We start from the raw sequence: 15804 nt of genomic DNA, 5'->3' as shown, positions 1-15804 counted from the left end.
GAATGCTGAGGTGCTTTCTATGAGGTAAGAAACCTCTGCAATTAGAAACAAACATATCTTTTTTCAGAAAAATAAAATGCATCCCCAAACCCTTCAAGGCAGCAACTAAGATAGCAGTGCTCTTAGGGCAAATGTAAAATTCCAGGCTATGAATTCCTGTTAACTGTTACAAATATATCCATCTGTTCACAGATTAACTAGTTACTGAAACTGATGAGTCCACTGAAATGTAATTTTTGAGTCCACTAGCGTCCGTTCTCTTCTAGTATTAAAGTAAATGCTTTTCAATAACTCCGCTGCTTTTCAATGCCAATTTCTATTTAATAGGTTCAGGTTTTCTCTAAAAAAACCCTAAAATTAAAATAGCAAATGCCTTTTCTTTCCAAAGGTCAAACTCAGCTTTTAAAGAACATGCAACATTTCAGCAAGGCAGAGAGGACAAAACTCCAATCAGATAAATGGTCTGTGTAATGATTGAGAACCACGGCTGCCTCAGGTTTCTGAATGGGCTGTAGCATAGAATTTGGCACAGACTGATGTTGAAGCTTATATCTCTTTTACTGCAGACAAGGAATTCACTGAAATATATAAATAATGAATGTGGCTGGGGATCTCTGCTGGTACTACTGCTGGTTCTGCAGGATGCAGGAGCAGAAACATACACTGCTCCATGTTTTTGTTATTAGGGAATCCTTGTTCTCCAACAATAAACACAGAATATTTTATCTGAAATGGCTTCTGCAGCACATCCAATATAAGTTTCAGCTCTCTAGAAGTGCCAGCAAATTGCAGAAGGATAAGTTACAAAGACGTACCTAATTTGCTGTGATGAATTGTGTGCATGCTTCAGTGATCAAAACTGCAGCTGAGACCTATTATATTTAATGATCTAGACATTTCTTGTGAAAACACTCAGGCATATACTGTTATGTCTGACAAGCATCCCCATTTTGGTCTTTGCAAGCAAACGAAGGGACTGAACTTTTAAAAGGATGCTGTACAGCACCCTCGATGAGCTCTTTAAAACTGAGGCTGATCAAGCTCCACTATTTTCTTTCAATAATGCTTTTACTCTGCCCTTTCCAGTGCAGCATCCCTCCTCCTTTGAAAAACAGTCAGTTCCTCTGGATGCTAGCGACACTTACAGGAGGCAACGGAGCTAGTCTGTGCTCAGACCCCAAACTATGCTCCACAGCAGCTACTACAGCAGGAGAAAATCAAAGGGGCTGGATCAGAGATCTCTTCCCACCAGCAAATAAAATCTCTGACAAGACATTTCAGAGAGAAAACAAAAGGAAAAAAAAAGTTATTTGTCTACATGTTACACAAGCCTTCTGTTCCTATTTTAAGGACTCTGCCCTGCTTACAAAGACATGTGCTACCCAGCCTGGCAGGGCCAAGCAGGGGCAGCCGGTTGTGCTGTCCCCGAGGACACTGCTCCTGCACAGCCAGCTGTGCCGTGGCCACGCTCACAACCCCACAGCTTATGGCCCCTGTGCTCCAGCCTCTACACAGAGCAGCAGGAAACAGGGCTTCCTACCACCCTCCTGTGGGGACAGGGATGTCACCTTGTGAACACATGAAGGACTTTGGAATAAAAGGTCTGAGGTTTCCAGGGCTTTACATCTGGCTCCTCCAAAATCGTCTTGCATGGAATGAGGTATATTCAACCTTGCCTTTCCAAATTTGCAAAACAGGAAAAAACAACCTCAGAAAATGTGCTAGTAAACTTAATTCATTCATGGTTATAAGAACCACAGGGATCTGCAGAGAGAATACACAGAATTTTCTTGCTACACAGATCCAAGAGCTCCCTGGTCAGTCTGAACCTCTTTCTATCATTCATTGTTCAACAAAACACAGCAAAACATAAACATGTGCTTTCGACTCCAGAAATAAGGATTTCAAAGTGCTGAAATTTTCATTCACCTGAGCAGCTGCTAAATATTATCACAGTGGTAATTTGTGATAGTGTGGTAAAGAATGAAGAAAAGGTATTTGTTAATTGTTGACATAACAAAATTAATTTTCCATCCCTAAACTTTTTCTCATCTCTCCTGTGAGCTCTGATGCAATGTTACTGACTGGCACTGCTGAAATGCCAACTTGTATTTCTCATCCTTAATTTCTCTCTAAATGTCATTAGTAATTGTTATTGCCAGACCAGAGAGTGCAATCTGGTCTTTCTGAAAGAAAATCCATTTCTCATTTCTTCTCCTGTGCTTCCTCCTTTTGGTCAGGATGGATGTTTAACACAGCCCATGTGCTCTGCTTCCAAGAGGACGGGAATGCATTAATGTATCTGGAAGTACAACATTCCTGCTTTATTTATTTACATATAGTATGCCTGGATCCTTATGAATATCGAATTGTATATTCAGAAGGGTCTTCAAAGCACATCTTTCAAGAACACTAACAAGTCTTAATTGAATAAAGCTAAGAAGCAGAGGAAGGGAATACCCTTTAATGTGTGCCTACAGACTCCTCTCTGGATGCTTCCATAATTTACCCTTTCTGGTGGGCAGCAATGCTGTCAAATATAAAAGCATATTATATGATTTTCCTCTCTTTCTGTCACATGGAAAACAAACCTCTTCAGTGAGATGTGTAAAGTAGTCTAGCTTTGGTCTGGGTTAATGTATCACCCTCATTACCCCAAAAAGTAAAAGGTTTTTCCATTACTAAGAGGGGAAGTGAGCTTATACAACTGCATGTAAAGGAAAACCTGCCAGCGTGAAAAACTGGCTCCTTGCATATCACTAGATATTGAGCCAAAGATCTGTTCAGTTATGTGCAGCACCTACAAAATTTGGTCACTGGTATTTAGAGGCAAGTAACACCTTGGCACATTGAGTCGATTTTAGGGGGGACTCTATCACGACAGACCTTCAACAGATCTTCTCATAATCAGCACATCTTACACTTTCACGTTGTATTTTGTAAGGTATATAAAGTAATTCATTCAAAGCTAAGCCTGCATTTCCATACCCATTAACTAAAGGCATCTTATCTCAAAATAAATAGACATTTGAACATTTCCAGCCAGGAACTGTGCTTTCAATAAACACAATTGATGCATATACATTGTCTCTTGGCGGCTTACACTCCTGCCCATCTGTTGGGATGGCATGGTGCCTGCGCAAAAGTTGGTTGGACCCTTGCCCTAGGGCATAGATGACAGGCAACGACGGGTTTAGCTGGGCAGCCTGAGCAGCAGATCCAAGTGCCATCTCTGCTGGAGGAAGCCCCGTCTGTGTGCCAGCACTGCCACATTGGAACGACATGCCTCCTTACACTTGATCACACATGTTGACACTTGGGTGCGCTTAAGTGCATTAATGACTAAAACGATGCCTTTCACCTGGCTCCCTTCTTTTTTTCCTCCACTCTGAACGGCTGCTGGGTTTTCTGCATGTGTTAATGTGAAGTTGTGTGCACTTTGTTAGCCAGGGCCAGCCACATAATGGCCCTAATGTTTAAGAAATGAAGGAGGGGTTTTTGTTACAGGCCGTGCTGCTCCAGTGCCAGACAATTCTGCCTCTCACTAAAGACACCTCAGACAGGATAAAGATGCAGCAATATATTGATCAGAACCATCTCTCCAAATGCAAAGGCTACGCCCTGGCACTATGCCACACACAGGGCAATTCAAGATTTCTGCACCATCCTTTGTTCCAGAAGAGATGGCCACGCAAAGAGGCCACACGGTCTGGATTCCACTACTGTTCCAACAGCCCCTGCCTGCGTGCAAGGGAAAAAGGTGCTGACAAATCACACAGAGATGCGTGAGCATGAACAGCTCTTGCTCTTGCATTAACCTCTGTGGATGCCAGGCCCAGGAAACCCCTGGCATCCCCTGCACGGAACCCCAGCTGCAGCTGCTGCAAACCCAGCACCAGCCCCATGTAGTCTACAATGGTGTTTCTTAGCTTTGGTCCTTAACAGAGACTGTTCCTAACCCTAAATTTTCAAACAGCCATGTATTCCTCCTCCACCTCCTCTGAATTTAAACACACACATTGAAAACCATAGACCTTATAGGTAAAAGCTCTTCCCTACTGTGAAAACAGATCACAGATAAAACTTGTGGTTTTGCAGTCCATAAAGAACGTTCAGGCAGGCAGACTCAACATGATGGGTATGTGCCTACAGCACTTTTAATTTTTAATTATTGTTAGTTATAATTATCTGACTGCATCTGAATGAAACCCAGCAATATGGCTGGAATAGATTTTGGTAGTCTTGTAATTTATTAGCTTTGTAACTACTAATAATTAAAATTTAACAATACTCCAAGCACCATAGCAACATTTTTTTAAGAAACGCTAGCCAAATCTGCTAGGATAACTGACTAGGTAATTTTCACAATTTTAAAGAAGGAATGACATTTTAAAATTTTTTTAAATAAGAAATAAAAGTAAGAAAGAGAGGAAAATAGCTAACAGATTCTTGAAAGCCTATCAAAAGGCAAAATGAAAAGATAAGAAATCTGCTTTAAAAGAAAAAAGAAAGGATGTTACTTGCAGAAAATTAGTTCTACACATTATTTTGTGTGTGCTCAGTATGAAATTTAGAAAGAGCTCATGATACGTTTTTAGTAAGAAGCTCTTGGTGTTTGCCATCTAAGCCACACTAAGTCCTAAAATACAGCAAAAGTTACATCAAGTGAAAGCACTGCCTTGAGAAAGAGCCATATTTCAGATCCCATTTGTCCTGACATCCACACACTCTCATGGAGAAACATTTTCTGCAACTTCCTCAAGATACATGGAATTGTCTTTCTCTCACTGCCTGAATGGCCACTGGAGCCCAGAAACACTGAGATACTGCACTGTTGAAAGCACATGGGGCTGGTTGGAAGAAAAATTTTACTTCTACTTAAGTAAGCTTTCTTAAACCCCCTGAAAGTAGGTAAAGTCCATTTTTCAAGTAGGAGCTGGAGATCTGGCTGGGTACAGATTTAAAATTGCCAAAGTCTTTCTTCAGTGCTCCAGTGGTGGGGAAGTGAGCCCTTGGACACAGCCCTGCAGACTCACCTGTGGGCAGGTGGCTCACAGCCGAGCCAAGGGGCTCTCGTTCCCCTCTGTGCTTCAGGGGACACCGCTGTACCCAGATGGCCCCAAGGACCACTGGCATGAGCAGCTGGAGATGTTGTTCCCCACTGCTCCCCTCCCAGGGAGGCCAGCACAGGGAACAGCTCCTTTGTGTCCCCCCAGGGTCACCTCAGGCCATAGGGCAGCTCGCAGTGGTGCCCCCTTGCCTGGGCAGGTCACGTCCTCTACAGGACGCACATTTAACATCAAGACATTAAACAAAGACTTAAAAAAAGAAAACCTGCTTAAGGCTTGATCTGCTGTAATCAGCAGAAAGAATCCCAAGGACTTTGATGTGGACCAAATCAAGCCCCTGGAGGACATTCATAGTAAATCATTATTAATATAATGAGTGCAATTTCTGTGCAGCAGCTCATTCCTGTTTATGGATATGTGAAAATTGCTAGCTTTTCACATAAAATAAAACGAGAGGGGAGACAGACCACAATGTTAGCCAATGAGCCATAGTAGCTCCTTTCGATATGTGTACGTTTAAAAAACTGGGCATTTAAAATGACAGCACGTTCCTCCAGTGAAGTTCTCTTAATTTAGTGGTTTGACATATCTCCAAATCTGAGCAGAAAAGAAAGCCTTTTATTCATAGCAGGCAATAAAACACCTGAACACCTGTGCTAGGAAGGACCTGGCAGGTACCCTGCTCCCTTGGTACGTGGATTATTTGCGCATTGTTTATTACATCCCTTGCCTTAGTTTTCATCAATTGTAATCATTTAGGAGGAAACAGTATGATTAACAGTACACAAGCAAACAGCAGGAATTAATCCTTTAAATACAAATACTTCACTGGTTATATGATGGCTCCTTGGAAAAGCAGTGTGGCAAAAGAGTACGCACAAAAATCCTCCTCAAGTTTTCTCTGAAAAACACTGCTCAGTCACAATTTGCTTAATACAATTCTCAATGCAAACAGTTGAAGAGGGCTCTTTCTTTGCTGTGAATCACACCACAAATATAACTCTCAGCACCCATTATGTGTCATCATTTCCGAACCATCTTTGGGTCTGGCCGGGCTCCCTGCTACATATTAAATAGCAAAGATCAAAATTTCACTTGTCATAGAGCAAGCTCATCTGCCATGTCCGAGTGCCCATGGCTCCGTCTGCCTCTGAGGAGCTGGACCAGCAGCTTCCAGCACAGCTCCTGGAGATGGGGATCTGCCTGAAAGGGCTCCTCCTGCCCAACATGTAAGGAAACCCCAGCCCTTCACCTCTACACTTGTTTCAGTGAGGATGTTTCAGTAGGGGGAATGAAATGCCATAGCCTTGGTGTTTTATATATGAGCTATAAATTCACTCTTTTTCCAGGAGAATTTCATGATATTCATAGCTGTCAATTGTACAAAGTGAGGATGTGAAAAACACAGAGCTGGCAGCCTTTCCTCTTCTGCCCTAAGGGTGTGTGGGGTTATCACACATACTCTTTCCTTTGTGTTTCATGCTTAACCTTCCCATGTTTTCTTTCCTTATTTCCAGTGAGATAATGTAAGCAGTTAAGTAGCATTCTGTTTTCTATTCTTGTGGCAATATCATCAAAGTAACGTCACTGACTCGTTGCTCCAGATTCTTACCAAAATTTCCACCATTTATAGAGCAAGTTCAGTTCCTCTGAGCATTCCTAAGCCTTGGTTTTACACTCCATCAGATGATGTAAACTTCAAAGCAAAAACCTATATTAAAATACGAGCTCAGCAGCACAGTTTGATGGAAGTTTGATCACTTCCAGAGCATTAAGCTACCAAAGCAGTATCTGCACCAGCCACTAAAAGTACATTTACAGCATTTGCAGTTTCTCATCACATGGCACACATGGTGTTTACCCTGTTTAAAAGAAGTGTTCAAAAATCAGCAAGGCTAGATCATGCCAGGCTGTGACATCTCTAAAAGTTACCTTTTCCCTTTGCTGCCTGTCATTTTCTCCCACCTTCCTTGTTTTTTCCTGCTTTTCTACAAGCACCCCACTCTGATTTTCTTCTTCAAATAGTTGAATGTTCAATTTTTTAAAAAGTATTTTCAGTGGTTTCACTTTAAAATACAAAGAAGGAAAACAGTGTGTAGGTTCAGATCTTGATACCAGTTATTTCATGCCAGTAGGAAAGCAAGTTCAGAACTGAACAGTCAAATTCATCAAGCGGAACCCCTTGATGGAGGCTGATTTGCTCACATAAGATAATTGCACTGTTAAAGATACAGAAAGGTTTATGCAGATTTAACCCTAAGTAGCAGTTGAACAACTGGTTCACTAAAATAATGCTAAATCTTCATTACTCAACAAAAATGTAACCAACGGTTCAGGAATTCAGAGCAGGCAGCTTACACACCAGAAACTAATGAGATAATCATGCCAAGGCAGATTGGTTCAAAAGTCTAAAGCATTTCTAACAGATTTATACAAACATTTTGTGTCCTCCTTGGCTTCAATATTTGCATTAGTAAATTCCCTGGCATAAAGTAAACACACATTTCTGAGTCACTACTGAAATAAAGACTCAGACTGTGCAGCTAAGTATTGAATTTTCATTCAGCCAACATCATTCAAAACTCCTCATGTAATTATTATGAATTATTATAAGCAGAAAAATTTTGAGTGCAGAAAAATCCTGCATAAAAACTGAAAATTTACAATCCTAATTTATATGATTAAAGCTGACATTTGCAGCAATTGTGCAATGCACAAAACTTCACTACTGAAACACTATGTAATTAAAATCTGTAATTGCTAAAAACAGGCTGCTTAGACTATAATTTAGGCAGGTTCTCTTTATTTGATCATCTGATTCTAAAGGTTAATGCAGTGGCCTAGGCAGCCAGTGTTCCCATTTTAATTGTCCTGGCATTTTGACCAAACACCACTTTAAGGGAGATATGGGAGGAAAAATCAAAGCTGTCTTTGCAAGCCACTGCTGGCTTCGTAAAGCGTTCATAGTGAGAACAGACAAACCCAAAATCTGCTGACTTTATTAAAATATTAACAAGGTATAGTTAAAACTTTTGTACACTTATGCAAATCAGGTCGCTAGAACAAGGGAAAGGCAGGATCCCCTGGGAGAAAAAAAAATAAAATCAACAAAGTGAAAAGATCAGCCATCCTTCCACAGCATGACAGCACAACACAAGAGGCAGCAGCTTGGGAATTCAGCTAGATAAATAAAAACCCTCCAAAGTTTAAGTAAATCATGGTTTATAAAGCTAATACATTTAAATGAGGCATATGATACCATTCTATAAAAAGACCGCCTATCCCAGGGCATGGGCAGGGTGTTTTTGGTGGCCATGCTGCACAGGTGAGAGAGCTGTGAGGAGGCCAGCCAGGGTGGGCACCTCCCCACGAGCTCCCTGGCAGGGCAGGCTCTGGTGCTGCACTGCCCAAGAGGCACCATGCTCAAACATCACGGAGCCTCAGTGCCTGTGTGGGTTTAGACCAAGGGTATTGGTGGGATTTAACCCCCAGCCTCCCTGCCATGGCTCCAAGGAGGCCTCTGGGACCAGGGCTCCTAGTGTGGGTGCAGCAGCATGCCCAGGTCAGGGTCCAGCCCCTCCAGAAGGATTTGTGGCCCTGGGAAAGGGTGTGAGGCAAGCACTGGCTCTGTGGAGGCTACAACTGCTGTGGCTGCAGCCCCCAGTGCTGCCAGGGAAAGTGATGTGTATAAGGTCTGGTGTGCAGAGCCACAGCTTGGCAACGTGCTACTGCCTGAGAGGAGCCTCTGCTTGAGCATCACGTCGAGCTGCACCCACGCTTTCTCATACCTCATGAGGGAAAATTCCTTTACTTATGATTTAACAGCAAGGAAGGGGATGGGGCAGCTACCATTTGCTTAGTCTTTGTATGTTAATCAGTCCCTAAATTATTAACGGAGAAAAAGAAATTATTTACAAGGTGTTTGACGTAGATATGTAAGGATGTAGCAACACTACTGTCAAGAGAAATACTCATAAATCATGATATGTGTCTTGTCTTATTTATTTATTTATTCCAGCCATGCTCAGAGACCCTCTTCTCCTCCAGGTACCCAGGGAGGCAGGAGGAGACTGAGAGACTGTTTAAGGGCAGAAGAGACAATAACAAGGTTAGGCACCTTTTCTAAATGCTGCGCAAGGGTGACAGTTGCAGAGAGAAATCAACAGCTTTAGTTTTGTTTTTACTCCTCTTGTAAACATACCTGAAGCTCTGTTTGAAAGAAGAACTTCTGTGGGCACTGGGAACAGTCATAAATTTTGTCTTCCTGCCCGTGCACTGCGAAGATGTGCTGCTGCAGTTTGTTTGCCTGTACAAAAACTGAAACAACAGAGTACAGTTAGTTAACATTGCTTTGTATAAGGCACCTCGTCTAGAACTGCACTTCAGAGTCTCTGCAATTGTAAAAGGTCCAAGGATATCTGCCAGAGAAGTGCTGATACACTTGGTTCAGCAGAATTTCCTTACAAGTAGTCAATTTAGAGTCTCCAGGCTGACAGTCAGTTACTTCTAACAGACTTTACATCCTGTATGGATTTTTGATATTTCACATAAAGCTAACACTGTCCACAGGTAACTGGAAGAACTCATCAGACCAAAGAGAGGACGTCACTGCTCCCATGGGGAGCCCTGGGCCCACGGCAGGTGCATCAGATGCATTTTTAATGCAGGACAACTGGGCCAGGAGAAGCCTTGATGGCTGGTCTGGAAGAAATGTGGCCTAGAGCAGCATTTCTGTCAGAAATGTGAATCTGAAAGGGCAGGCTTGCCACAATTTTTAGATCTTTTAAATAGGTTGCCCATTGAGTAGAAAAGAGAAAGATTATTTTTTAACATCACAAATATCACAGCATCTGCATTGTGTTTCTGGACTGACAATTATTCTGACTTTACCAAGGCAAATTTTGAAGTGGAACATATTGAACCACAGCTTTAGCTGGTTAAAAAATATATCTACATCTGATTTAATTTTTGTCTCACTTTACATGAATGGTCATCTATATGTGAAAATGGCTTCTTCAGCAGAATTCAACAAATGCACCCCAAATTTTTTACAGCACATTTCAGAAAGGATTAAATTAACTCCAAGCTCACACAAATACCAGTTTCTCAAATTGTGGGCCAAACTCTAAAGAACATAGGTTCACTTTATTCCCAGCAAAGTTAAAGGAATAGCAGGTGCTGCTGTGCCCCTTTAGTGACAACAGGCCCACAGTGACACCTACATGATCCTTATCTCTCAAACAGATTGGAAATGCAGATGTTAACTACTGTGTTAAAGAGACTACAAAAGGCAGCCTTTAGCATGCACCCTGCAGATCCTGGAAAAACAAGAATCACCCATGATCATTTGCACTGATGAGACAGCTTAAATGATCTACAGAGAAGGAACACCTAGCAGGCTCTCAGGAGTTAGAAATGTGCCACCATAAAAAAACTGGGCTTAAAAAAAAAATTCTTAAGAGTGCAGCTGGCAAAACCATGGAGTTGTACAATTTGGTCTTATCAAACCTTTACTCCCCTTTACTCAGTACTGTAAGCAGACCATGAGCCACCTGGCCTTTAAAGAGTCCTTGCTCAGGTGAGTAAGGGCTTGCAAGAGCAGGTCCATTCTTTGCAAGTCCTGCACTTGGAAACACCTAGCACTTTTGAACCACAAGGCATAATGTAAATGTTTGGAACTGTGGGGCCTTGCAGAGCCCGCAGCATGTGGCAGTGCTGCTTGGTGTCAAACGCCACAAAGCTGCTCGGCAGAGCGAGCCCCAGCTTCAGACAGAGGATATTTGAACATTTCCAAGCACAGTATTTCTTTTTCCCAGGGAAAGGAATACAGTACTTTACAAATCCCCTGAGTGTCATTTCTGGATCTATTCATGCACGCTGAGGCTTGTCTTGGCCTCCCTGTCTTACCTGTGAAACAAACAGGGCATTTGAATGTGCCTCCCATCCCCTCAAAGCTGTGCTCAATCAGGTGACACAGGAGCTTTGCCGGAGAGTCAAACATCTGGTTACACAGCTTGCACTCATGATTGATGCCTTCCTCTGCAAGGTTCAAATGATACAACTTGTTAGTGACACAGCAGATTAGCGTCGGGGAGGCAGCACAGTGGGCGGGGAGGGCCTGTGCCGGCACACAGGGCCCCCAGACCCCAGCCCCAGAGCAGGATGAGTGTCCAGGGTGCAGCCCCACGCTCCATCCCCACGTGGGGCTGCCGGGCTCCTGCCACGGGGGAGAGCAGCCCTGCTCTGGGTGCAGAGTGGTAAAGAGTCAAACAGCATTTAAAATTACTTTAATAGTGCGAATTCAGCCACCAGCACTGACAGAGGAATGAAGTGATGTCTTCACCTCAGAGTACACTGCAAACACACAGGAGAGGAAGGAGCTATTGGAGAATAGCAGGAGCTGAGAGCAGAGTATCAGTGTAAATTTTTTTTTTGTGTCTCTTGGCTTTTTACAAGGTGAAGAGAGATCACTGAAGGTATTTAAATGTAATTCAAAAGCGTAATTTCCTTGTCATGTATCTTAAGTATTGAATAGACAGGGTCCATTTTAAATGCCTCTATATTCTAACTGAACTCAGTGAAATAACAATAATTATTACTCTTGGTTCAAAAGCCTACCACTTTTGCAAGACGATAAGCTTCTCTGTATACTGAAGTTTGTGATTCTAGGTAAAGCTGAGCTTTTCTTTAGAGGTACTGAAGTAATATTAAAGCAATTTTCACACATAAAACTAAACAATCCTTTGTTTGGTTTTCTTGAAGGGAGGCAAGGAGTCACAGAATTTTAGAAAAAAATAAAATAAAATACAGTTAAGAAAAATCAGAAGCTACCTAAAAAGTTTGAATGCTGTGGCTAGTTTCTGCAAAAACTCCCTGAAAAAGTGTCTTTCCTTCACTGTGGCAGCACGTGAACTTCTCATGATAACATATTTTAAAAACAAAATAAATACTTTCTTTTGTTCTACACTCAGCTTTATTTTTACATCCTCAAATATCAATGACTATTAATTTTTAGTTCCAAGATCGCTAAGAAATGACTACATTACTCCATGAACCAATTCTTGCCAAAATGTTTGGATCTTATGAATAATGTGAGCCCTCAGAAACACGGTCTTTACTTACAGAAAACTTCTTCTGTCTTTAAAGGGGCTAAACAGAAGCAAAGTATTGCTTGCTATGAAGCCTTTGGTACACTCAGGATCCAAGGCTCCTGTACAAGTGTTGGGCAGTGGAGAGCTGCCCGTGCTGCCTCGAGGCCAGCTGGGCTCTGGACCCGTGGGGCGCTGGGTGCTCACCGTGAGCGCTGCACCGGAGCTGCGTGGGGAATGGGGAGGTGGCATGGGGACAAGTAAACAGGTGCGTTGGGAAGGAGATAAAAAGAGAAAAGGGAAGAACCAGGAACAGAAAGATGAAAGAGCTGGTAGCTCCGTGGCAGCAGCTCTACGAATTCCCTCCGGAGCCACAAGCAGGGAATGGGATATTTCTAGGACGCCACGAGGTTTGCAATGCTCTGCTTGCACGGGCTCCACGGGCGGGCATGTTGCCCTCTCTAATGTGTAGGTTTCCAAACCAGGCCCTCTCCCCTCACTGTGGCCTAAGGCTGGATTCTCCCATCAGACCCTTGCCTGAAAAGTTCTGGCTTTGTGTGAATTTTGCAATCTGTTCCAGAGGGGAGAAGAGATGGGGAGGGGGCATGAGCCACATGCTGAGCATGCCCAGCCACACTGCTGTGTACAGCAACCAAATGCTGCAATAAACCTGCAGAGGACAAAGCAGGAACTGGGGGGAATGGAACAAATGCCCTCTACGAATAAATCACAGAAATCATGTTTGACATTAATTTTCTACCCTCTACATCCTGGGTCTTTGGAAAACAGTGATTCATATACAGCCTATGGTCCTGTGTGAGCACATGTGTTCATAAATACAGATAGACACAAACTGATGACTAGACAGCTGCTCCTTTTCCAGCCTAAATATCTACAATTTGTGTAAAACTGGAAAAAAAAAAAAAACAAACAAACCCAGAAAAATAAACAATGCTCAGCATTTCAATTAAAGTATATTCTCACAAGCTTGGTGTATTTAATTAGGTAACAAAGATTGTGTATTTTCTTGGCTGATCCCTGCAGTATTTTAAATAGTTAAACCCATAACAAACTAAAACTAGAATGAAAAATAATAAAACATAATGGGTTCCTGCAGATCTGGAAATTTATCCCACTCGAGGCAAGACCTTTTGATTTGCAAATCCACTTCTGAATTATAAGGCCTTCTCCTCACCGGTGGGGGTTTTTATTCCACTCCCACAGGAGTCCATTATGTATTTCTTGTGTCTATAAAACCATCCAGAAAGAAAAAAAGGGGGAAAAAGTACCATGGTTAGCATGACAAACGTTTCTCTTTTCATGCATGTGTATTCAAAATATGAAAATGCCCAAAGATATAGATAGAATTGCTGCTATAATCACTCTCTCCTCTATGGCATTTTACAGCATATAATTTTACACAGAAACACAGCACATGTATAGGAATACTCAGTCACCTTTGGAGAATAACTTCCTTGAAATATATAAGATCATATAGGTACATGCAAGGAAGCTTTCTGACAATGTGGTGTGACAGTCAAATATGTGGTGCTGGGCACTAGCAACTGCAAACATATCATCATTTCCCTCATTCTTATTCGCTTTTTTTTTCCCTAGCATGACAAGCATCTATGAGAGATCTACATAACTCAAGTGAATTATGCAGCCCCTCTCATTTGTAAAATAAAATGCAGATTTTTACAGTTTGTTATGCTAGTTCTTCTCCCATTTCTTCATAAGTGTATCTGTGGAGGGATCAGTTGATTGCAGGACTAAACAAGCAGTGCACAGCAAACAAGAATCTTGGGTTTCTTGCCTTTTTTTTCCTGAGCTCAAAATAATAAGCATTAATTTTACACTTCATTTCTCAAAAAAATAATAGGACGTGCTCTTGTTTAAAACAAGCAGGCCTGCTGGATTCTGTCAGGCTGAAACTATGTCAGGCCAAAAGAGGAACAGAGCGCTTTGTGTAAAAGTATCATGGGGAGATGATAGTATCCTGTAATGTTTTCAGTACCTACTTTTGTCTCCAAAAGCATTTGATCCCTGGCAGACACATACTTATTTCCATACTGGTCTTGAGGGAAGCCAGTAGGAATGAGAGCTGATTATCTGAATCCTGAAGGTGAAACCTGGGTGGTGCCCACTGATGTCAAAGGCAGGCATTTGTATAAATTTGGAGGTACATAATTTACTGCCTGTTAGTGAGGATTAGTGGGTTGCGCAGACCCAGCTGAACCGCGGTGGCAGAGCACGTCGCTCATTGTTCCCAAGTTCAGGTGTGTTTCCAGGATAGTTTTAAATATGTTGATAGGGTGTTTAGTAGCACTTACACTGCCATCCTGCCCATTTTAGAGTGGGAATATGCTTCTCCATAAAGCTATTTGTGCTGCAGCAATGTGCATTTAATACATATTACAATGAGTCTCTAAGCCTCTAAGAGAACCGACACCAGCAGCCTCCTGGCGAGGATGCAGTATAATTAATAATGCTGTATTAAACCCATTTACTGTATCAGCTGCATTTCTAATTATAACTATATTAATGGCAATGTAAAAGTACCCATTAATGCTGTCATGTACCGACACATTATACCAACAACAAGTAGAAGATCTGAACACCAAAAATCAAGATGGCATTGTCTTTACCATTAGTTAAAACTTCTCTCCTCAACTTGATTTAATAAAAAAAAAAAATTTCCCTTATGGAATAACTGCAATAGTCCTAATTTGAGAGATCATGTAAAACAATCTGATGCTTGTTGCTGACAACAACACGTACATCCCACACTGTAGCATTCCAGACTTATATATTTATACTGTACTGCAGCAAATTAAGCCAATAAAGGGGAAATTCTTCCCTGTACTCAGATGTTCACATCCATGAGTTAACCGGGCTTTTAATGAACTTTGAAATACTGTAATTCAGTGTAACAAAGCATTAATATACTGTGTTCACAGAGAACCTTCTCCTGTCCATTAGATCATAAATTTGGTAGAATTAAATGGGCCGTGTGCTCTAATTATGGTAGAAATAAATAGAAATTGGAATGAACACAGGGAAATAAAATGAAAACTGCATGGAACTATTCTGTTTATGCAATTCATTTCCCAGTAAATAAGAAATCAAAGGGAAAAATTTATAACGTAGGAAAAGAAGGAGCTTCCCCAGCAATTTTTTCCATGTGGCTGTGAGGAGCAAGGGGCTGAAACCAGGATAGGATGGCAGTGATGGACACCTCCCTTAAACACAAAGCCTGCAGAGGACCACTCTGACCCCTCATCTGCTTGGCACTACTCCACCACTGGTTTTCACTACAAACAATCCAAGGATGGAAATAAAACCAAGGTCTGAGAACATGCTGCAACAGCTCCAAGGGGACGGCAAATTTGCAGATGCTCACATTGGATGAAGACAATGTCTCCCATACAGTCAACATTTCCTCCTCACCATTGCTGCCTAAACCCATGACCTGCTACACAAACCATTTGGACCACATTGCTCCACTGCATTTTTGTAATTAATCCCGGAGGACACAGCTGACCCCCTCCCTTGCCAGCGGGGCAGCAGCGGGGCGAGGAGATGCCGCGCTCCGGCCCGGCGCGGGCCAGCGGCACCGAGGCGCTCTGCAGCACAGCCACCCCAGC

The 15804-nt window shown here is 42.2% G+C and overlaps 1 protein-coding gene across 4 annotated transcripts in view; it reads right to left on the bottom strand.

Moving 5' to 3' along the window:
• ZNF423 (zinc finger protein 423) overlaps positions 1-15804 on the bottom strand; it is a 185392-nt gene that overhangs the window by 11956 nt on the left and 157632 nt on the right. For all 4 annotated transcript variants that reach the window (XM_015640245.3, XM_015640246.3, XM_033517201.1 and 1 more), the window contains 2 exons: positions 10977-11108; positions 9271-9386 (listed from right to left, as the gene is read on the bottom strand). In XM_015640245.3, coding sequence (XP_015495731.1) covers positions 9271-9386; positions 10977-11108 — 248 coding nt within the window. The remainder of the gene's footprint in view (positions 1-9270; positions 9387-10976; positions 11109-15804) is intronic.

This window comes from Parus major, chromosome 11 (assembly GCF_001522545.3).
Source record: "Parus major isolate Abel chromosome 11, Parus_major1.1, whole genome shotgun sequence".
NCBI classification, from domain to species: domain Eukaryota; kingdom Metazoa; phylum Chordata; class Aves; order Passeriformes; family Paridae; genus Parus; species Parus major.
The sequence above is the reverse complement of the archived record's forward strand: the minus strand, read 5'-3'. Positions and strand labels throughout refer to the sequence as shown.